Genomic DNA, 24,051 nt, shown 5'->3' with positions numbered 1-24,051 from the left:
TCTAATTATTGCATCTTGTTGCTTCTTTTAGTAGTCCAAATTACTTCATTCATTCACTTTTAATTGTCCAAAACGTATTTTATACCGTCTTTAAAAAATAATAAATAAAGTATATATTTTACTATAATATTTACAATAATGATAATATTTTATAAAGTTTTAAAAAATAATTTAGGAAATGAGTAGTTAACAAAAAAGGGTAAAATAGAAAAAAAAAAATTAATTTTCTCTTGGTTAGCTAAAATGAACAAGTAAAAATATATTTTTAATATAATATAAAAGTAAAAGTGAATATACTATATTTTTCATCCTAAAATAGATGCAGCCCGGTACATTAAGCTTCTGCTATGCGCGGGATTCGGGAAAGGACCGGACCACAAGGGTATGTTGTATGCAGTCTTACTCTGCACTTTTGCAAAAAGCTTTTTCCACGGCTCAAACTCATTACCTCCCGATCACATGTCAGCAATTTTATTAGTTATACCAAAATTGCCTTCATAAATACATTCCAAAATAGAAAGAGGTAGAAATATGTAATCTAATTTTAATTTAATTTTATACAGAAATCCACAGTCCACTTTTGACCACCTCGCTCCTCACTCTCTCTCTTCAGTTCTTCTCTCTCATCTGCAACACTTTGTACTGTGTGCGTGTGTGTGTACTGCTTCAGTTTTGGAAAATCAGATCAAAACGATATATTCCCCAATTATAGCTAGATTCTACTGCTTCACTTTTCAGCAAATCTCTCTGCCATTCTCTCTCCTAAAACCTCTCTCTTTCTCTCTCATCAAAATCAGTGAAATTTACTCTCATTGTCAGCCCATTTGCAGTTTCAGCTCTTTTAATTTTTTTTAACCCATTTTCGGTTTATAAGCTTTGTGGCGTTGAGATTAAACCAGTGTTTTGGTTTTTGCATTTAAGAAACTGTTACTACAAATTCTTAAAGTCTTTGCAATTACTGAAGTTTTAGTTTCGTCAATTTTAATCGGAGATTTTCGTTTAATTTTTGAGAAATGGGTTTCTTCACTATTTGAAGAATTTTGAGCTGAAAGGAATGAATTCAGATGTCAACAGAGGTAGTGGAACAGTTGAAAGGGATATTGAACAGGTAAAAAGAAAAAAATTACTGTCTTATTCTTCCAATTTTTGTCATTATTTTAAACCCCGTCAAACTATTGCTTATTACTACTGTACTAATACTATTTTTTCCTTGACATAAGTTTGGAGGATGCACTTTCGGTTTTACTAATTAAAATATCAGGGTGTGCCCTAATGATCAATGAAGGGGTAGGAGTAGTATGGGGTCTCTACTAGCGGCACTTTCGAAATGCCACCTTGTTTATATATATAAAAAAGGTCTTTTCAATTCCATTTGACTCGAGGCATCAAGTTTAAATCCCGGTGGAAAGAAATACTAGGTGATTTCTTTCGACCTGCCTAAGCCCTGGTGGGAAGAGTTATCCGGTGTCTGTGCGGGTGGGAGGCAACAGGTATTTGATGGAATAGTCGAAGTGCGCACAAGCTAGTGCGAGTACTACTGTTATAAAAATAAATAAAATTAGGTAGGTTCTCGCAACTATGCTTGGCACCTATACTAAGTTAATTTTCATCCCCTAATTTACTTGCCTTCAGTGTTTAACCACTCATTTTAGATGTATAATTAAGTAAATTAAAGTGTACTCTCTCTAATAGGTTAAGCTTTTAAATGAGATAGTTACACTAAAAAGGCAGCCCGATGCACGAAGTATCCTGCATTCACGCAGGGTCTGGGAAGGGCCACATCCAAAGGGGGTGTGATTTAGGCAGCCTATCATAATGCAAGCATCAATGGCTGATTTCACGGCTCAAGCCCGTAATCTATTGGTCACACGGAGACAATTTTACTATTACTCCAAGACTCCTCTTCAACATGGTATTAGAGAAGACATCGGTCTTGGGTTTTAGTCTTATCGCCACCCATTATAGGAAAAAAACTTACATGTGCTTGGCCCAAGAATCAGGCTGCACATTAGGGGCATGTTAAAGCATAATTAAGTAAGTTAAGATGTATTCTCTATGGTGATACACTCAACACCTCATTTTGGATTCCTCTTCCTTAGTATGGGCTGCTTTCAGTGGCGGATCCAGAATTTTAAAGTCATGGGTGCTCGCCAAAAAAAACTTCGAAAGAAGAGGAAAATGAAAATTAGTTGTGGGTGCTCACTCAATGTTTATTTAAATACTTTTATAATGGCCCGTGCAAATTTACTAAGTATGGTCAAGGCAATGGGTGTTTGAGCACCCACAAGAGTCTATCTAGATCCGCCACCGGCTGCTTTGTCTTTATGGAACACTTAAGTCCTCATTTGAAAAATAAGGTTTTGTTTTCTGCTTTGGGCATGGGGTGAATGGGCAATGGTGCCAAGATTTAGCTATGGTATTACAGCTTTTGGGAGAGAAAAGTTATGAACCTTGTTGACTGCAGTGGGTTAAGACAGAAGGTTCATTGGCTTGAAATTCCTTTGCATTTGATTTATCTCAGGCGATAACCGCTCTAAAGAAGGGGGCATGTTTGCTGAAGTATGGAAGAAGGGGAAAGCCAAAGTTTTGTCCCTTTCGTCTGGCAAATGTAAGTAACATTTCATTCTTTGTTTAATTTTGTACATATGGCTTGCTTTTCTTAGCATTGAAATAATGAAATTCTATGCATTCCGACTCCGTAATCATATTAGCTATCCAAGAAGGGGAAAGCAGTTTGGTGAAACCCCACATCTATACGTAACAAGAATCTATATCATTTATTTGAGAGACCGACATAGAGTTCTCCATACTGGACGTAACACTGGCTGCTAGGAAGCACGTAATAGGTTGGCATTGGCATCCTCACCATGAATTTGATATCTCAATGAAGCAAATTAGGACATTTCCCTTGATCTTTCTCCTTGATTTTTCAGCAGTGTTGAAGTTTGTGGTATTTTGGCCTATCTTCAGTTTTATGTGTCAGTGCGTTGATATTTCATCCTAAATGCTTGTGTCAGTTTCTGATTAGTGATTGGTAATGTTTACTATCATGATTATACTTGTCAAAAAAGTAAAAGATGTTTACCACCATGATTGTAGTTTGTTCCTTTTTGATACTCCGTATTCAGTTTTTGCATGCATGTATCTCAGGTTGAAGTAGTGTCCTTCAAATGATGTAAATAATACCACAGTTAAGGAGAGTGTGGATTAGGAGGCTTGAAAAGTAAATATAGGTAATCAAAGCTCCTACAATCTCTGTGCCAATTTGGAAGTGATACTATCCAAACTGCCATACGCTAAAGAGAAGCAAAAATAATCGCACTATCTCATGATAATAAATCAGAAAATGAGACTTAATAAAAAAATTGGAAGTTTGAGTTCTCTTCCAAATGCCTACCTTATTGTGTCATCCAGAATACCAGAACTTCAATGTTGATAATTCATGCTCAGTGGATACACAATATTCATCAGAGATATCCATGTCAAGGTTCTTTGTTCACATTCATACTGCCATGTAACCATTGTGAAGTAGTGTTTTTGACTGCTGTTAGAATACATGTGGTAAACTTCATCCTAGGTAGTTTGTTCCTAGTTTCCTTGTTCCAGTAGTGCCAGCATCTTAGCTCATGTCTCTTACTTTCTGGGGTTTAAACCTAAAGCCTTTGATGGATGGCCATTTCATTATTTGTCATTGTGTATGACTGCTTATAGATAAACCTGTTATTGATATAAAATAATCCCATGCTTGCTGTATGGATATCGGTGTTTCACTTTACCTTTCTTTATTGAGGTAGGGATTTAATACAGCAACTGTGTATTGCTTCGTTGTATCGCAGCTAAACGTAACTACCTCCTCTGAAACTTAGTGTTAGTTGAAGTAAATAAATGTCATTATGGTTTCAGGATGAATCTGCTCTGATATGGTTTTCTGGTAAAGAGGAGAAACACCTTAAGCTAAGTCACGTGTCAAGAATAATATCTGGACAGCGCACTGTAAGTTCCCTCTGCTGAAGATACTATTCTCCGTTCTACAACCTTTTTGACATGTATCTATTTGATTCTATTCTACAAATTTATCCATCTTTATATATCTCTTTTTGTGGTTTTAAAATGGATTTCGAAGAACTTATATGGTGAAAGGTCAGATGGCTCGTTCTGTGTGCTCACTTCATTTCACCAGAGATTTATGTGGTTAAATGTACGGGCATTAGTGGCTTTCATATGTTAACCGAATTCAATGACAGATGAATTTATAAGTTATCTTCAGTGTGGTAATTATCTTGCATCTTTTCTTGGTCCTTGAGCTTCTGTTTCAGCGAAAATATAAAATGTTTTCTGTTATTTTGCGCAAGCAATTCCCACTCTCTTTTCATTGGTGAACAGAAAGAAAGAAGCTAGGAGACTTCCTTGGAGAGGCATGTGAATTCAATTTGCATAGAATTATAGAGATCTAGCCAGATAAGCAGCTTGAATGTTAATTTGATACAGAATTTTAATCACTGTTCTTGAACTCTTGTGAACTGTGACATCAGCATGTCCACAAATTTGTCTCTAAGCATAGCTTCTTTATTTTCTTTTGGAAGTATCGTGTTAATATATTCTAGTCTTTTAAAGACAAAATTAAGAGAACTAAGAAAGAAGAAGAAAGAAATGGAGTATGACTGGATGAGTAGGATCAAACATCTTCCGCTAAAGGAATTTTTGCTTACATGTCATGGTTAATCGATAATCTATATGATGTATTAACTGTTTGTTTTCATTTCTCTATATGTATATCCGCATATGCTCTTTATCAAAAAGTATAACTGCATTTGCTCTTCATTAAGTAATTGGGGTCACATGTGAAGTCTTGTGTGTATGATTAACCTATTAAAACTATGCTAGAAGTTTACTCTTGCCTTCTTCTCAAATGTTATATACCTCATTCTGAGGAAGTATTGCTGAATTTGATTGGTTGTTTTCATGTTGAATCTAAGTATTCGTTCTACATAGATGAGCACTTTTTGGTCAAAGTTCATGCTATACTAGCGGTCATTCATTTGATTTTATCAGCCTTAGTGGTTGGTTAATGATTTCTTTTGGCTTGTTCCATTCATAGTTACATACTTTGATGATGATAATTTGGTGTCAGTGTGTTTTTCTTTTTTATTTAGCAATTTCTAGTTCTTAATGAACATGGTTTTCGGTCTAGTTGAACCAACAACAATAGACCCAGTGTATTCCCATAAATGGGGTCGGGGCATTCCTCATTGATGTTAGCGTCGCATGAGCATGGCCGACCCAAAGGGCTCGGCCAAGTCCAAGACGAGCACGACCGTCATTCTAGTTGAACCACCTATGTTAAAATGTTTAATGATGCGATCTGATTAACAAGCTTTGCTTCTGCTCTTTTCCAGCCAATATTTCAAAGGCACCCACGACCTGAGAAGGAGTACCAATCTTTTTCACTCATATACAATGATAGATCACTGGATTTGGTAAGAGTTTCATTAGTGACAGCTGTGTCCTTTTTAGAGGGAAAGTCTTGTACGTAATTCATGCAATTCTGTCTTATTCCATTGTCATTTGAAATTGTTGCACCAACTAACTCTCTCACCTTCCTCTTCAATCTTATGTCTTAGATATGCAAAGATAAAGACGAAGCAGAGGTATGGTTTAGTGGCTTGAAGGCTTTAATCTCACGTGGACACCAGCGAAAGTGGAGAACAGAATCAAGGAGCGATGGAATTCCTTCTGGTGCTACTAGTCCCAGAACATATACGCGGAGAAGCTCTCCTCTTCATTCTCCTTTTGGTAGTGGTGATAGTTCACAGAAGGTACATTCTATCTCGCACGTCTAACCATGCATATGCAGATGAGACTTTATATTTGTCAATATTCATGTCAAAATTATATAATTTCATTTTGTTTCTCTAAGATGCTGAATAAGATCCATTATTTCCATCAGGATGGTGGTGATCAGCTTCGCCTTCATAGTCCATATGGAAGCCCACCTAAAAATGGTGTAAATAAGGCATTCTCTGACGTAATTCAATATAGTTTACCTCCCAAGGGCCTTTTCACTTCAGATGCTGCTAGTGCTTCTATTCATTCCTTATCTTCTGGAGGTTCAGATAGCATACATGGTCAGATGAAGGCAATGGGTATGGATAACTTTAGAGTAAGCCTTTCAAGTGCTGTTAGCTCATCAAGTCAAGGTTCTGGTCATGATGATGGTGATGCATTGGGAGATGTTTTTATCTGGGGGGAAGGGACTGCAGATGGTGTACTAGGTGGTGGACCTCATAGGATTGGCAGTTGTAATGGTGTCAAAGTAGATTCTTTATTGCCCAAAGCTCTAGAGTCTGCAGTAGTACTGGATGTCCAAAATTTAGCTTGCAGTGGAAAACACGCAGCACTAGTGACAAAGCAGGGTGAGATTTTCTCCTGGGGTGAGGAATCAGGAGGCAGGCTTGGGCATGGTGTCGATTCTGATGTTTTGCATCCAAAGCTTATAGATTCCCTTGGCCATACAAACATTGAGCTTGTTGCTTGTGGCGAAAATCATACTTGTGCTGTAACACTCTCTGGTGAACTGTACACATGGGGTGCCGGTGATTTTGGTCTTCTTGGGCATGGGAATGAAGTTAGTCATTGGGTGCCCAAAAGAGTAAATGGACCCTTAGAGGGCATACATGTTTCTTATATCTCCTGTGGACCCTGGCATACCGCTGTGGTGACCTCTGCTGGCCAATTATTTACTTTCGGGGATGGAACTTTTGGAGTTCTTGGTCACGGAGATAGAAAAAGTATTTCAAAACCCAGGGAAGTGGAATCTCTGAAGGGGCTTCGAACTGTTCAAGCAGCTTGTGGGGTTTGGCATACTGCTGCAGTTGTTGAAGTCATGGTGGGAAACTCTAGTTCAAGCAATTGTTCGTCGGGGAAACTTTTTACTTGGGGAGATGGTGATAAAGGTCGACTTGGGCACGGTGATAAGGAGTCAAAACTTGTTCCTACTTGTGTTGCAGCTCTTGTTGAACCCAACTTTTGCCAGGTTTCTTGTGGACACAGCTTGACAGTTGCTCTAACTACTTCAGGTCATGTATATACAATGGGAAGTCCTGTATATGGCCAACTAGGTCACCCTCAAGCTGATGGGAAGCTTCCTTGTCGGGTTGAAGGAAAACTTTCAAAGAGCTTTGTGGAGGAGATAGCATGTGGTGCTTACCATGTTGCTGTATTGACTTCCCGGACTGAAGTTTACACATGGGGAAAGGGAGCAAATGGAAGGTTGGGTCATGGTAATACAGATGACAGAAACTCTCCCACCTTAGTGGAAGCTTTAAAAGACAAGCAAGTCAAAAGTATTGCTTGTGGTACTAATTTTACTGCAGCTATTTGCCTTCATAAATGGGCGTCAGGGGTTGACCAATCAATGTGTTCTGGCTGCCGCCTTCCTTTTAATTTTAAAAGGAAGCGCCACAACTGTTATAACTGTGGTCTTGTCTTTTGTCATTCATGCAGCAGCAAGAAATCACTGAGGGCATCAATGGCACCAAATCCCAATAAACTTTATCGTGTCTGTGATAACTGTTGTAATAAACTGAAAAAAGCTATTGAAACCGATGCTTCATCAGAGACTTCCATGAGCCGAAGAGGAAGCCTGAACCAAGGGTTAACTGATGGCATAGACAAAGATACTAAGTTGGATACAAGGTCTCGGCCTCATCTTGCTAGATTTTCTTCGATGGAGTCCTTCAAACAAGTTGAAAGCCGTTCTTCCAAACAGAAGAAAAAGTTTGAATTCAACAGCAGTCGTGTCTCGCCTATTCCCAGTAGTACCTCGCAATTGAGAGCTCTCAATAATTCTAAATCTTCTAATCCAGTTTTTGCGTCGTCCAAGAAGTTTTTCTCTGTTTCAGTTCCCGGATCAAGGATTGTTTCTCGAGCAACATCACCAACATCTGGACGGCCCAGTCCACCTCGTTCTACTACACCAACTCCAACACTGGGTGGACTTACATCTCCAAGGATTGTAGTGGATGATGCTAAAAGGACAAATGAAAGTCTTGGTCAGGAGGTTGTTAAACTAAGATCACAGGTAGGTTATATATTCACTATGCAACCATCTCCCTTTGATCCAGTTTCTTCATTTGGCTACATCTTGTTATACTTATAGCTGATGTGGATCCTGAACTATGCAATAGGTACTGATGCAGTTTCTTCACTTTCTACATCTTCTTATACTTGTTTGATGTGGATCTTCAACTTTGCAATGAGATGCTGATTTGGCCCGTCAAAAAAAAAAAAATACCAAATTGTCTCTAGTTTTGTGAAAAATATTAAGCTGGATTTATCCAGTCGGTGGTGGAAAACTGAGATAGAAGCTTGTGTATGAGTTTAATATTTGTGCCAACATTTAATAGTGCGACGTGTCAAAATGCAAGACGTTGGTTAAGAATAAATATTATCATTGTGCTTTCAGACACTCAATGGTGTGTATAACACAGTTAAATACTTGATGATTTGCAGGGTTTTTTAACCAAAAAAAAGGACTTGATGACCAACAGTGACAAGTTGCACCTGATCTTATTGTGTAGGGTGAAAAATTATCCAAGTGCATAAACAGTATTATTTAACCAGATAAGATACGTGATAAGCATGTTGATAAGGAGACAATGAATCATAGCTATTATCTGTACTATGTATTTTGTACTGATCTTTCAATTATTTTTGCCACTTTAAGGACACTATTTGGCTTCTCGGCAGAGGTACTGTCTCATGTCCTATGGTTTTTGTGCTGTACTATATCTGAATACATCTGAATAGGCAAATTTATACTCTAAAGGACAGCCAGTCAATCCAATTTCTACTCCACTTAAAGAATAATGGAGAGTTTCGTTTGCAATAGAATGTCAAATCGCATGTTGTTGAAAGTTTATTTTTCTTTTGGGAGGTGGGTGGTGGGGAGAAGGGTCAAAAGTCAAAACATGCTGTTGAAAGTTGGAAGCCCAATTCACGAGTCCTTCGTTGCACTTATTTATTTCTGAACCCCTAGAACTTGCTTACTGTCAAGGTTTGTCTTCTTTATTCTAGGCACTTGGCATTCTATTCATTTAGGAAAAAGAATGGCAGTTACTGCTATACATAATAATGATAAAGCCAAAATTGTAAATTTGTACGAAGACATAGAGGTTGCAATATCTTGAAATAAGATGTTAGACGATTTTCAGACATCATTTGAAATATGAATATTACCATCCATTTTATCCTAAAATTCCTTATTTAAAAGATACCTCTAATTTCTTCTCTTCTTTTCTCTTTCCTTTTTGCTTTTTGTTTTCTTGGGGAGGGAATAAATAGGTCGTTTATGTGTAAGTTGCGAGGCTTTATCTTCATATGGAATGCAATAAGTTACAGTAAAAAATGCAACCCTGTTCCCAACTTGCAAAGGTACTATATATTTTTTCTTTTTAGCACTGTTTGACTGTCTTCATTGTAGGTGGAAACTCTTACACGCAAGGCTCAATTTCAAGAGGTAGAACTGGAAAGAACTAGTAAGCAGCTGAAGGAGGCAATAGCAATTGCAGGGGAGGAGACCGCCAAATGCAAAGCAGCAAAAGAAGTGATCAAATCACTTACTGCTCAGGTAAGTTAAATTCTTTTTAATCACTGGACTTTCAAGTTTTGGATCAAAGTTGTGCATACGTATGAAAAAATTGTGCTTCTCTTTTTATAGGCACAGAAAAAGTTAGAGGTTTTGGTTCAATGAATGAGTTGAACAGTTGAGCCAACGTGTATAAAAATATTTTCTTTTTTGTAACTTTTTGTATAAGCAAAAATAGGATAAAGATTTCATTCTGCTTATAATTTCTAAATTATAAACATCTTTCTTAAAAAAAAAATCCAAATTATGAAGTAGGGTGAAAATGCTCCCAAACACAGGAAGGAATTATTTCTTCTAGAATTTGCGTGATCTGTTAAAATTTTCGTGTTCAGGGTTTTTCAGTCTGTTTCCTTCAATTTTTCGGTTGCATGCGCCGTTGTTTCATGCTGTCATTTAGTATATCACCTTTTTACTCTGATATTCATACTCATTTTTTTGCGGCCCTTTTCAATTAAGATACAGATGATCTACGTTGAATACTCCTTTTATCAGTTAAGAGGTACTTGATTAATTGCCAGCGACAAGTAAAATGCAGTTACAGCCAGAAGTAGAGCAGCATTGAAGTTACTGTAATATTTTAGTAATGTAAATTATTATTAGAGATCCAAGTTAAGAATATTGTGTACATATGGTAGAATCATGTAGATATGGTGCAGATATGGTAGAATCATGGATATGGTTTGCACTAATTAGAATCAATTAGAGATATAATTTCTTTGAAATTATTTAACCTTGATTTCTTTCCTAGTTTAGTATAGGTGTATGTACTATTTAAACACCCTATAGCTTGAACAAATAATCAAGCAACACATTCTCCATTCTTTCTCCTGTGTATTTCTTCATTTCTCACAGTTCCGTTAGCTTCTCGTGCTGATATTGCTGATATTCTGTATTGTGATCGTTATTTTTTTATAGCTGAAGGAAATGGCTGAAAGGCTGCCAGTAGGTCCTGCCCGAAACATCAAATCTCCTAAATCTGTTTCCTCCGAGTCCAATATTACCTCTAGTGATATGCCAAATGGCTGTATCGACCAAGTTCACAGTCAACTAACTTTTCAAAAACTGGAGTCAAGTGTATCTAACAGCCATTTGCTTTCGAATGGATCAAGCAATGCCAGTAATCGCAGTGCTGTTCACAATAGACAAGGGAATTCAGAGGCAACAACAAAAAATGGGGGCAGAACTAAAGAATGTGATTCTCGTAACGAGAATGAATGGGTTGAGCAAGATGAGCCAGGTGTATATATTACTCTTACCTCCCTACCTGGAGGCGTCAAAGATCTTAAAAGGGTTCGCTTCAGGTAGGTTAAGTCAACGTAAATCGTTAGTGTGCAATTTTCTGCGTTTCTACATTATTCATCCAGTAAATGATCTTCTGTCGCATTAAAGGAAAACACATTTGAGCATGTGAACAAGATCCTGTTCATGCTTTTATATCTGCAGTTATCTGGGAGTCGCCTATTATATTCATGTGCATATGCTGTTTGTGCTATAGACCTCTTTTTACTTGTCCAAGATTGGCAAAACTTCATTTTACAATGAATATCATTTAATCTTGGTTTTTGAATGGAATCAAGGCTAATGTATGTCAAAACGTGCAGTCGGAAGCGATTTAGTGAGAAACAGGCAGAACAATGGTGGGCAGAGAACCGTGCAAGAGTCTATGAGCTGTACAATGTACGCGTGGTCGACAAGGCAAGTATTGGCACTGCAAGTGTGGATTTAGCACATTGAGACATGCAATTTACCATTTGTACATGAGCTTTCTTTTTCTTTTTGGTTCTAACTCAACTTCATGCCCCACAATGAGTATCATGTTGATCATAGAGGTTTAGTTTTCCACAAATTGGCGTAGAAGAACTAGGAATTAGATATTTGCTTGTAAGTTTTTGCTATTTTTTATATAGCCTAGAAATCCCCGTTGAGTCCGCCCATCTACCCTTCCCTATTAAATACCAGGCTCTTGTGCGGCAGGATACAAATCCGTGACATGGGCTACGCTCTTACCTGTAGACCTTAGCTTTGGGGGCTTTCTATTATTCCTATGGCTTAATCTCTCTATTTGATTTTTCCCCTCCTTAATTGCTGTGTGGGGCATAAAGATGTAAAGTTTTAGTAGGTTGCTTGCCCTTGTTGGGAGATGCTTCCTTGTAAATTTTCCCAAGTTAATGCATATTTGGATTTCAAATCCATACTCTCTGTATTTCCTCGAGGTATTTTCACTTTTAGCCCGCGGCAAAAACTATTTACATTCGATAGCTGAAAAGTGCATAAAATTTGTATAATTTTTGTATATAACATATATAATGTATATATATACAAAAGATATATATTTTTTGGCTATTATTTTAAGAGCGATTATACGTATTTTCCCTATTTCCTCTCACTTGTAAATGGCTCTTTGGATTTGAAATCCCTACTCTTTCTACATTCCCTGTTAGTTGCAAATGGCTGGTATAACATAACTGTTAATCCGTGTTCAAATTTCCCTTTTATTTATTGACATATATTATATTAATGATAATGGAGAATATATTAAAATATTGATTGAAATATCAGTTTGCTTACGAGAACATTATATCATTGGGTAGTTAATCTAATCTAGACATTGCCATCAATCCAATCATACTTCGTTTTGAAATCATTAAAGCTGAAAACTATACAATTTTTTTTGGTTTCCCATCTGGTGTCGGTACCTAGAGGTAGATCCACGAATTAAATTCTATGGGTTCAATTTTTAAAATTTTTAATATTGAACCCATTATACTTTTAAAGTTATGGGTTCAAATCTATTAATTTTTACAATTTAATGAATTTTTACACATAAATTTCTACTCCACGTCGAAAGTTATGGGTTCAATTGAACCCATAACTACCACATTGCATCCGCCTCTGTCGGTACCGGCATTGGAGTCCGACTATATTAAGATTCGCGTCGCGTAGCGTAGCGCCCCATTCAGGAAAAGTGTCCGGATTTTTTCATATCCAAGGCTCGAACCCGAGACTTTTGGTTAAGGAAAGAGTAGCCCCATTTGCGGCTCCACGTCCTTTGGTGGTAACTATACACCATTATGTTAAGTCACTTATTGTAATTCAGACCCAGTTTCATGAAGAAAGAAAGCTTTAATCTTTCCACTCCATTCTTGCTAATGTTCAACTCAGTCAATCAACTGCACCTCAATCCCAACTAATTGAGTTGGCTATATCAATCCTCTATGCCATTCTCGTCTAATCCAGCTCATTTCGTTCCAACAATTAAAACTAATCGTTAACGTTACTGTACTCAAGCTCACAAGTATTTGATACCTATGCTATGCTAGTAGAAGGTAGCATGTACCTATTGGAATAGTCGAGATGCTCACAAGTAGGCTTGAACACCGCCGTCATAAAAACCTTTATTCGCCTCTAGTGTTATATATAATTTAATATTTAAATTATTATTATAAGTGACTAAAATATGGTTAAGTATTTGATTTAAACATCAATAATTTTTTTTAATATGTCTAATGAGGTATATATGGAAATATGCTATATGAACATCTTACCAAATGCAGTCTATGTTCTGCACTAGTCTGCATAAAAGAACTAAGAAGTAGTAATGGATATTTTATCTGCAAATGTTTACCTCTACTTTATTGTTATTTTGTATTTAGGAACTAGTCCCACAAATTGGACAAACTCAGCTCAAGAGCTTTAAAAACATCTACTAGCAATAAATAAATTGATTTAACAAAAAAATTCCCTTCTAGTTTGTATACAGAATCAACTGAATGTAATTGAATAAAGAAAATAGTTCAACAATCACAGACAAAATTGGCTTTTTAACGCTAAGCTGTGACTACAGAGTATTGTGTGTTCAGAGGTCGTCATAATCATCAATAACTCAAAAGACTTTTGATTGCAGCTTCTTGTATTGTCTGTATGAGAAGAAGATACATCAAACTATTATGGTACTTTATGCATTTCTGGTTCTCTCTTTTACCATAGTCTGAACAAATAATTCTCCTGCTCGGTAGGAGGATCGAACCTGGAGAAGAAAAGGACTTGGTTAAATCACAAAGCTTACACGATTAGAGTAGTCAAAAGATGCCCGCAAACTTGACAAATGATAATTGATATGATTAAGAACGAACAAAGTCTCATTCTCCTGTTTAAGAAGAGTTGGCTTTGATTCATTAGTACCATCCATGATCTAGTCGGAGGTTCCACATTGAAAAACTAAAATCAAACTTCAAAAGCAGGCTATTATTATCTAAAGGTAATTGATAGTAGTGTAAGATCTTACCAGGGGACCACTCGCTACATAACGGAAGCCAATAGACTCTCCGTAGTCCTTCCAAAAAGCAAACTTTTCAGGGGTAACATATTCTTTGACGGTAAGATGTAATGGGGTTGGCTGCACAAAGGAGAGATAACTTTGTTAAAGCCTATAGATATTTGCGAGGAGTTAATAAGTTTAAGCTGCTAGGAGCGACGAAAAGAGATACAGCATCAGTGCATCACAAAATTCAAACGTCAAAAACAGATTAAATGAAGTCGTTTGATAACATAAAAATGGCAAGACCACAGAAACCAGTAGGCCATTCCATAAGTCGTTACTTAGGATTTGAACCAGTAAAGCCACTTTCTATGTAGAGGTTGAAAGCGGGTACCATTTAGCTCACCTGTAAATACTGACCCAACGTCAAAATATCAACATCTATGGCCCTTAAATCAGCCATGGCTTCCTTCAGCTCATCATCAGTTTCGCCAAGTCCCAACATTATAGAAGTTTTTGTTATCATCCCTTCCTTATCGAGTTTTGCATGTTTAAGCACGGATAGACTTTGTTCATACCTGCATCATCCAATGTGAAATTATTTAGCATCTCATATTAGTATACCATCCCCCGACGGCACACTGATTATCATTATCAATATTACAATTCTACGAACAAGTAGCCCACAAGTTTATCATGATATGCAGTCAATTCATGAACTACAAACAATTGTGAATCAGTTTAGTGCTCTAGAACTAACATTTTCACACTTTATATTGAATTAAAACTTTTCATTTGAAGTAGGACTATACTTCTGGCAAATACAATCACATTCATCCAATAGGATTAGCTTGACTTGGTCCAAAAAAATTAGTTTTCAGATTTAATTTTGCATTTCCATTAAGTTCATCCTTCAGACTAAACGATGATTGTTTGATTTATGGTATATTCAGTTTGCATGAAATATTGGCTTTCTAGACTTGGAACTGATATGAACCAGATATCAGTTGACATTCCCTCTAGCATATAACCAGGTTAACTCATGGTCTTGAGCAAAATAAAGAAACTGCGCCAATTGTGAGTATGAACCAACTCGGTTTTAGAAAAAACACACGCCGGCACAAACAGAGATAGAGATAGAGCAGAACTTGTAATGTTGAGCAGAAGTATTCCTTTAGCTATGACTGGAGTTTCCTCTTTTTTATCAGGAACAACATTGGGAGGTAAGCTGATAGTCAACTTTCCCCATTAAACCCATTGAGGATCTTTTTTTCTTTGACATGCTTGGCAACAATAGCACAGTGCTCAAGGAAAAGAGAGCAAGGTCAAAAAGAAGAGACTTCCATCAGTTTGATACTTTAACTGCTGGTCAGATAACTTGATAAACTCATCGAGTCTTTCTTGGAAAACCAGTCATTCTAGAAGTTCTAAGTCACAGAACTTTACGCTTCCTAAACTTTGAGCTATCTGTCCTATTCAAAATGGACACTCAGCAGCCTGAAAGTAACTAAACTGAACCTCCAAAACTTTGAGCAGATAGCACCTATATTCTTCAGCCCTCTCCTACCCCTTAAGACAGGATTACATTTTGACCACAATATGACCTATTTAAGGGATAGTTAGAATTGCCAAAAGTACCAAAAAAGTCAAGCTCAAACTTCATGCATAATCTAGAAGAGGGAAAAGCTCATATCTTAATGATATATATATATATAAAAAAAAAAAAAAAGCTAAATATCAAATGTAATAATGTTGCAAGTGCTATTTCTTAATAGATGTTTTCCATATCAGCAAGTTCGCCTTATAAAAAGAATGTTTGGTAACTCATCAAATGGTACAGTAAAGGTATATTGAACAATATCTCAGTTCAGAGTATGTATATATATATATATCAAGTCTATTAACATCAGGCAAACCCACTGGCTGTATATAAATGCTGCAAATGACAAAAAAAGGAGTACTCATAGCACAAAACTGAGAGGAAGAAAGTGTTTTCCAGAACTCACCCTGCCCTAGGATCTCTAACAATACGCTGAAGCCGTTTCACAGTTTCAATGTTGTGTGCAAAAACGTCTAATCCAGAGTGAACTAGAGTAGACACAGCTCTTAGATCACCGCGGAAATCAGAAGTTAAACACTCCACCATGATATCGGGCTTGAGCAACTGCGAAAGTAAGATAAGCACAAATCCAGTTAGTTTCACTTGATACAATCATGTACAATACATATACAGATACGCTTGACAAAACACAAAATGCACTAGGCTTAGTAATAACAATGAACTCCGAACCTTCATGGCCTTGACTGTTTCGGCAAAGTGGCCACTACCTCCATCTGGTAAATCGTCACGATCAACACTAGTTAAGACAATGTAATCCACACTGCAGAAGAAAATCAAGGAACTCTTATTCCTACCACTTATATACGAAGTGTAATATAGAAAACATAAGCTTCTTCGTAGCAATTTAATTAGCATTTCAAAGTGCTTCAACTTGGCAAAACACAAGCAGAATTTTCGGTATATATCTGTTCATTCAGTAGTAATTTCTTCCATCAGACACCTGACTCAGAGTTTGTTTCATATTAGTACCACATTTCTATTGCATGGCGGTTTGATAAAATTCAGACACAAAGCAGATGAAATATGCTACTCATTACCAAATACCACTAGTTAAACGATCCCTCAATCAGCTAAGACTCAATCGAAAGCTAGTTAAAATCGGTTATATGAACCATATATCTATTCCGCTCTATCAGGGCCCATTTCATTCAAATACCAAAGAAGTTTTGTAAAGATAGAAAATAGAGATCATCTAAATTGCATACTTATACTACACTAATATACTATGTGAGAATCCAATACAAAATCTTAAATTCCTCTGCAAGTCCTTACACAACCATCGTGAAACAATCATATAACTCAACATCCTCCCACATATTTAACACGATTTTGGAATCACATGTTAACTTTAATATGCAGACTTACGAATGTGAACATTTTTTCAGAAGGTTGCCCCATTGGGCTTATATTTCCTTACAAATCTATCCCAAAACGAACGACATATTTCTAACACAATTTAACTAAAAACTCTCCATTTTACCCTTAATAGGAAGCTTTTATATCCCAAAAATGTTATGACATGTTTAAGACCACAAGTTTCGAAAGTCTTCCGGTCTTTTACTAACCAAACACCTCCATTTGTTCCAATTTATGTGATACTATTTCCTCATTATTCCGTTCTGAAAAGAATAACACACTCCTATATTTGGAAATAATTAACTTTACATTTCTCATTTACCCTTAACGAGAAGTTGCCATAACCACACATAAATGTTATGACATGTTCAAAATCACAAGTATAAAAAAGTATCTTTTTTTTCTTAAAGTCCGTGCTGAGTCTGCCACATAAATTGAAAGGAAGGAAATATTTACTAACCAAACTAATATAAGCTCGCAAAATTTAATAAGCAGAAAAGAAATATTACCCCCAAGAGGCAATAGCCTTAGCAGTGTTAACAGGTTCCAAAGGATCAGGAGGAGCAGGATTTCTACTAGTCTTAACAGCACAAAATCTGCAGCCACGTGTACACGTATCACCCAATAACATAATTGTAGCAGTAGCAATACCATCTCCACCACCATTCCAACACTCTCCAATATTTGGACACTGTGCTTCTTCACATACTGTATTAAGTTTAAGCCCAGATAAAGTTTTCTTCACCTCTTCATATTTTTCCCCTTGTGGGGCTTTTTGTCTTAACCAACTTGGTTTCTTCACTGACGGATCTCGACCCGTATATGGACCCATTCCGCCCGGATACGGTGGTGGCCCATTTGTGGGCGGTGATTTGGGTTTTAATTCCAGTGATTCACATCTAATGGTAAATTTTCCCCTTTGTTTTGGTGGTGAAAATAGTGCGGAATTTGGTGAAATGGGGTTGTGTTTGTTGATGGGTTTATGAAGAGGGAAGTGTAAAGGAGAAGATGAACAAGAACAAGAAGACATTGGGAAAGATTTTTTAAGGTACGAATAGAAATTCTAGTTAAAGTGAGAAATGTAGAGAGAGGAAGAAGATGAAGAAGAAGAAGAAGAGGGTTGAAGGAAAGATATGCTGAAAATGGCGGATTTAATTTTAGGATTCTCCATTGAAGTATCCGCCTGCAATTTTGTTAGGTTAGCAATTCAGGAAAGTGGTTATTGAACACAACAACAACAAAAAACACATTATAATCTCACAAGTGGGGTTTGAGGACACACCTTACCCCTACCCCAAAGATAGAGATGTTGTTTCCAGGAGATTCTCGGCTCAAAAAAACAATAGGAGATGATATATTAGTACCATAAAAATGCGTAATAAAAATAACAACAATAACAACAACAATATATAAGAGATATGAAATATGAAATACATTATACAAAATACGAAATACGAAATAGGTGGATGGTATAAGTACAACTAGAGGGAAATCCCTGCATCAATAGACGACCAATGACATTCCTAGTCTAACTCCTAACTGGATAGTCTCCCTCTATTGTGCTGTAGAAATATTCGCACTCTCCCCTAACTCCTAACTCCTAAGTGGTTAGTGAACATTGTTTTTATTTTTCTTTTATTTATTATTATTATTATTTTTCAATTTTTTTTATTATGTACTACTTCCATTTCAAACAAGATTTTCTTTAATCATATTTTTACAAATAATTTATAAATATTTTGAATTATTTATTATTGTGACTTATAGTATTTTTTACTTGCTTTTTAAATATATAAATTATTTCAAAAAAAAACTTAAAGAATTTATGCCCGACCTCACAGTGAAATTTAGTCAAGTTGATCACTATAATCCAAAAAGGTTTAAATAAATTAAAAAGGAGGGAGTGTAATTTTTTTTCTTATGTCAAAATTTTTTCACAATAGAACCCTATTTTCCAGAAGAATTGTTTTTTTTAAACTCATTTTCAAAATATTATTTTGGTTATAAATTAAATTGAAATTTTAAAGACCAGTTTCAAAAAATTTGAAGATGAGTATTAAGTTTTACCACTTTTTCAAGCAAATAATATTTTTCTTCACAAAATTGTAATTTTTTTCAAGTGAGATATATGTCTAAAAACTTATTCAATTTCAAATACCTTTTATTCAACTTAATATCAAAAGTTACTTTTTATCAAATCTCATATTTTCTTATGTCCGAACGCCCACTTAATAAACACGTTTGTTAAGTTATCATGAATTATCAAGTTATTTACTAGAAGAAAACAAAAGTGCCTTTTGGTAGTCAAAAAATAATAAACGTGCGGAAAAAAAACAAGATTGTTCAATTTGTTAGAAAAGATTTAGGGACATAAAAAATATTTTCGTAATCTTACTCATTTTGTGATGTTTGGTACGCAAATTAAGAAAAATAACTTCTCAAGAATATTCATAAATAATTTAGATACAATAAACATAAAGCCATAAACTTTCGAACCCACAAATTTCATAAACTTCTGAACCGCTAAATTTTCGAACCCATAAACTTTGTAAATTCTAAACCCGCAAACTTCCAAACTCATAACATTGGAACTCGTAATTTCAAACCTGTAAACCAAAAAACCAAAAAAATTAAAAATACATAAAAAAAAGGTTATAAAAAAATTTAATGTGTGTGTGTGGGGGGGGGGGAGCAGGGATGGGCGGTGACAGAAAAGAAAAAAAACTGAAATTTGAAAAGAAAAAAAAAGCCTTTTTGGAGGGGGTGAGAGAGGTGGGGTAGGGGGTTGGGTTAGATGTGGGGTAGGTGGAGTTTTTGGAATATGTTTTCCTAACTTTTTCTAGCGAAGTCATTTTCCTCCAATTTCAGAAAAATGAGATAACTAGGAAAATATTTTTCAAACTATTTTATGCAACCAAACAGTGAAAAATAGGAATCATTTTCCAACATACCAAACACACCCTTACTTGCATTTGACATTGATGCAATAGATGTGTGAAAAATAAATTATCGATTATCGATTAATTTATAACTCTTAAAGTGAAATTATTCAATTTGATGTAAGCATTATTTTTAAATGTTTGAAATTGGAAAATTAGGTTTCTATCACGGCCCAAAATTCCACCAGAGGTGTCGTGATGACGCTTAGTCTCTAAGACTAGGTACAGTGGCGGATCCAGGATTTTAAAGTTATGAGTGCTCGCCGATAAAAACTTCAAAAAAAAAGGAAAAATGAATTTACTTATGGGTGCTCGCTCAATATTTATCTAAATAATTGTAAGGTTGCCTATATAAATTTATTAATATGGTCAAAGTTAATGGGTGATTAAACACCCACAACTCCCTATGTGCATCCACCACTGATTAGGTAAGTCGGTTACAATTACAATTCAAGCCATTTTTTTTAAAAAAGTATTAGAATTTAATACAAGTGATGAAAACAAAAGCGGAAACAATTATAAACCTCCCAAGACTGGTAATATTGAGTCATGAACTTTAACTGAATACTTGAAATGATCTCAAGGATCGAATAAATAATACTATTCGAATAATAATTGATAGTACAATAAAATGGAAAGACTCAAAGGGACTGCGGAGGACCAAGCAGCTCTACCCTAAATCCTCGCGATCAACACACTAACTCTGCCCGAATCCGATATCTTCAATATCTGGCTCTGCACAAAAATGTATGAAAGTGTAGTATGAATACATGCAGTCGATACCCAGTAAGTATCAAGACTAACCTCGGTGGAGTAGTGACGAGGTACAGTCAAGACACTCTCTAGTCAAGTAACCTGTGCAATACAACAATATACGATAATAATGGAAAACAAATAGCAGTGATGTCAACAAAATCAGCCAGTGATATAAATAACAAGGCAATCATAACACCATAAATATCGTCCAAGCAAATAAGGAACACAAATACAACCAACTAAAACAAGTCTTTCAAATACAAGTTTTTCCACAACAATGTCACTCTCTGATACCTCATTTCATAATCATAAAATACGGATTTCAGCTCACTTTCATATTCTCATAGCAACTCGTGCCCATATATCTATCACAACCGTGCGGGCAACTCACGTGCCCAAATTATCAATGTGTATAAGATCTGCAGGATCAATTTATTTTCAATAAAGTAAGTTTAAATTTTTTAAATCAAGTAAGAAATCAACAAGGAAATGAGTTTATTTTAGAAATCGTTTGGGTGAAGAAAATAACATTTCAATTAAAATAAAGCATCACAGAAGCTATTGATTTGGATAAAAAAATTATTAAATTAAAATAGCCTTTTTGCGTGAAATGACCTCCGGACGGCTAAAATCCAGTCAGATTAATTACATAACTTTATTAAAATTCATCGAAAAATAATACTGGATAATATAACGTCGACTTTAAATTTAAGACTAAAAAGTCAACCCAAAAGTCAATAGGGTGCCCGCATCTCGGAACTCAATAGAATTTTCACAAAATTCGAACACGCATTCCGATACGAGTTCAACCATACAAAAATTATCAAATTCCAATAACAAATCGACCTCCAAATCCTCATTTTTTGTTTTTGAAAAGTTTTATAATTTTTCTCAATTTCTTCCACAAAATTCGAATTAAACGATGAATATAACCATGGAATGATGAAGTATAATTACTTTCGGATAGAACACTTACCCCAATTAAGCTTGTGAAAAATTCCTTCAAAATCGCCCAAAACCAAGCTCCAAAAATCCAAAATGAAATGAGGAAAATGAACAAGTTCGATCCCTTAACAATCTATCCAGTTTCGCACCTTCGGACATATTTGGCAGCCTGCGAGCTCACTTTTGCGAGAAAATCTCGCACCTGCGGTGACCACTCAACAACCTAGATTTTGCACCTACGAGCAGAACACACACACCTGCGGTATCTCTTCTGCGAGCCAAGAAGCGCACATGTGAGGCCCTCCGCTTCTGCGCCTTCATTTTACGCTTTTGTGATCACGCAGGTGCGGAAAGTTCTTCGCACCTGCAACCACTGCCCAGTCCTACCCATTTTGCTTCTGCGAGATGCTGCCTCGCTTTTGCGACCAAGCTTCTCCAGAAGCGATCACACCAGCAATAGAAATTCCAGCAGCTTTAACCCCGTCTGAAATTTATCCGAGTCACTTGGGACCTTGTCCGAATATACCAATAAGTCTCATAACATAACACAGACCTATTCGGGGTTTCAAATTACATCAAACAGCGTCAAAATTACGAATTGCACCTCGAATCGCACTTATGAATTTTCAAACTTTCCAATTTACAGAACTCGTACCGAAACGTATTAAATAAATCCGAAATGACTTCAAATTTGGCACACAAGTCATAAATAACTTACTGGAGTTGTTCCAATATCCGGAATTGAAATCCGAACCCAATATCAATCAAGTCAATCTTTGGTCAAACTTATAAATATTTCAAAACTCCAACCTTTCTAATTTTTGTCAAAATGCGCCGAATTGTCCTACGGACTTCCAAATTCAAATCCGGACATACGCCTAAGTCCTAAATCACCATACGAAACTATTAAAATCATAAAAATTCCATTTCGGGGGTGTTTGCTCAAAAGTTAAACTCTTGTCAACTCTTTTCACTTAAGTTTCAAAATAAGAATTGTTCTTTCAATTTAATCCCGAATCATCCTAAAACCAAACTCGACCATACACGCAGGTCATAATACACATTGTGAAGTTGCTCAGGACCTTAAGCCATTGAACGGAATGCTAATTCTTAAAACGACAAGTCGGGTCGTTACCCCCCCCCCCCCTCCTCCTTAAACATACGTGCGTCCTCGAACGCGCCAAGAATCATTCTGAGGATATTAAATTATTGAGTGTATTCTTACACACATGCTTGCGGGTGATTCTATGTCACTGGAAATTAACATGGGTCCGACAACACCATCTCAATTGAGATTATTTTTCCTGTCTACACGTATAAACCTTATAACGAAATTTCTTACACTCCAAACATTTTCAAAAAGGCTTGATTTTTTACATCAACACACGGTATTAATCTTAACCAACTGTAGAAACTCATGCCTACACTCGTACATCATACGTAGGCCCATAATAGTAACTCTGGCTACAATGGCTACCCATAATCAATTTTAGCACCGGCAAATAAATTTCATCTCATTTCTAGCCTATTTTCAACTCTTCACATAACTGACAATGATATGAGGAGAACCTCATAATTGTTTACCCAAATCATTGAGTCACATATGGGCACATACCTCATAGGCTAAAACAAAATAAGCACAATACAAATATGACTAACATGCACAGATAAAAACACAAAAGATATATCAAATAAGCCCAACATGCATAACTCCCTATCACTAATATAATGCAAATTAATTTCACAAGGGAGAATTTAACACATGTATTTAATCACAAGGATCTGATCATGATTTAACTTCCACCACGGCACATGGCTCGGTTCAAACATATCAAAATCAAATGAAAATGTGAGGATCCCATCCTCAACTCTGAATCACAAATATTATGCACATCGTGCCAACTGAAACTTTCCATTTCTTTTTCTTCTTTTAATAAATTCCGTTAAACAATTTCACAACACATAATAAACCCCCGTACTAGTAGGGCATTAAATTCACAAATTGTGAATTTACATCAAAAACCAATGTAGTGAGTAACGAAAAGTCTCGTTTGGACTTATAGACTTCAATGGTGTACACAAATAAAATGATAGACATGGGCTAACACCATCGAATCTCCCAACAAGGATAAACACATGAGTGTAGTACAAAATCACAAACTCACAATATATGGAGCATGATAGGAGATCTCACATCGATAATCAGAATTGAATAAAAAATAAGAATAGTGTTCCTCTGTTACGAATTAAATCATACCTATAATGACACCATCTGGTATAGCGGCCTCAGCCATACCATAGCAAATTTATTAACGGGCCGAGACTCCCTCTTAGGCGCCCTCTACCTGTCTGTCCTCCACCCCTAACTGGCTGTGCACATGGGGTAGTAGCTGCACTGGGCCCCTGTAGCCTGAGTGTTCTGATGAAATCCACCTCTCCCAATTCTAGGACAATATCTCATGATGTGCCTAGTATCACCACACTCATAACAACCCCTTTGCGGGTGCGACTGCTCATATTGAGTCTGTGA

General features: G+C 36.2%; 2 protein-coding genes across 4 annotated transcripts; one reads left to right on the top strand and one right to left on the bottom strand.

Moving 5' to 3' along the window:
- The first annotated feature begins 531 nt into the window (after window positions 1-531).
- Window positions 532-11,846, top strand: LOC107789916 (PH, RCC1 and FYVE domains-containing protein 1-like). 3 transcript variants are annotated; one of them, XR_012703895.1, is made up of 10 exons: window positions 532-1,108; window positions 2,522-2,608; window positions 3,904-3,993; window positions 5,397-5,477; window positions 5,622-5,816; window positions 5,948-8,080; window positions 8,512-8,575; window positions 9,482-9,628; window positions 10,562-10,947; window positions 11,248-11,846. XR_012703895.1 is itself a non-coding variant. In XM_075241108.1 (9 exons), exons 1-9 carry the CDS (start codon window positions 1,055-1,057, stop codon window positions 11,378-11,380), a joined length of 3,306 nt encoding a protein of 1,101 aa, XP_075097209.1. In that variant the 5' UTR covers window positions 532-1,054; the 3' UTR covers window positions 11,381-11,846. The 3 variants fall into 3 exon arrangements, 2 of the variants coding, with proteins under 2 accessions (XP_075097209.1, XP_075097210.1); XM_075241108.1 differs by lacking the exon at window positions 8,512-8,575; XM_075241109.1 differs by lacking the exons at window positions 9,482-9,628; window positions 10,562-10,947; window positions 11,248-11,846 and having other exon boundaries at window positions 8,512-8,747.
- A 1,405-nt stretch (window positions 11,847-13,251) lies between these two features.
- Window positions 13,252-18,105, bottom strand: LOC107789917 (lipoyl synthase, chloroplastic). The gene is made up of 6 exons (XM_016611796.2): window positions 17,391-18,105; window positions 16,195-16,285; window positions 15,911-16,068; window positions 14,311-14,482; window positions 13,932-14,042; window positions 13,252-13,673 (listed from the first exon to the last, which is right to left on the bottom strand). The coding sequence occupies exons 1-6, from the start codon at window positions 17,909-17,911 to the stop codon at window positions 13,602-13,604; spliced, it is 1,125 nt and encodes a 374-aa protein (XP_016467282.1). The 5' UTR covers window positions 17,912-18,105; the 3' UTR covers window positions 13,252-13,601.
- Window positions 18,106-24,051: the final 5,946 nt, after the last annotated feature.

Source organism: Nicotiana tabacum, chromosome 20 (genome assembly GCF_000715075.1).
Source record: "Nicotiana tabacum cultivar K326 chromosome 20, ASM71507v2, whole genome shotgun sequence".
Taxonomy (NCBI): domain Eukaryota; kingdom Viridiplantae; phylum Streptophyta; class Magnoliopsida; order Solanales; family Solanaceae; genus Nicotiana; species Nicotiana tabacum.
The sequence above is the reverse complement of the archived record's forward strand: the minus strand, read 5'-3'. Positions and strand labels throughout refer to the sequence as shown.

Bases quoted from the DNA above. Each gene is read 5' to 3' on its own strand.
- LOC107789916 (XM_075241108.1), top strand. From the start codon at position 1,055: ATGAATTCAGATGTCAACAGAGGTAGTGGAACAGTTGAAAGGGATATT. The intron at 2,609-3,903 runs GTAAGTAACATT...TTATGGTTTCAG, and splicing joins GTCCCTTTCGTCTGGCAAAT to GATGAATCTGCTCTGATATG. The intron at 9,629-10,561 runs GTAAGTTAAATT...ATTTTTTTATAG, and splicing joins TCAAATCACTTACTGCTCAG to CTGAAGGAAATGGCTGAAAG.
- LOC107789917 (XM_016611796.2), bottom strand. From the start codon at position 17,911: ATGTCTTCTTGTTCTTGTTCATCTTCTCCTTTACACTTCCCTCTTCAT. The intron at 16,069-16,194 runs GTTCGGAGTTCA...TTACTTTCGCAG, and splicing joins AAACAGTCAAGGCCATGAAG to TTGCTCAAGCCCGATATCAT. The intron at 14,043-14,310 runs GTGAGCTAAATG...TCCTTTGTGCAG, and splicing joins CGTTGGGTCAGTATTTACAG to CCAACCCCATTACATCTTAC.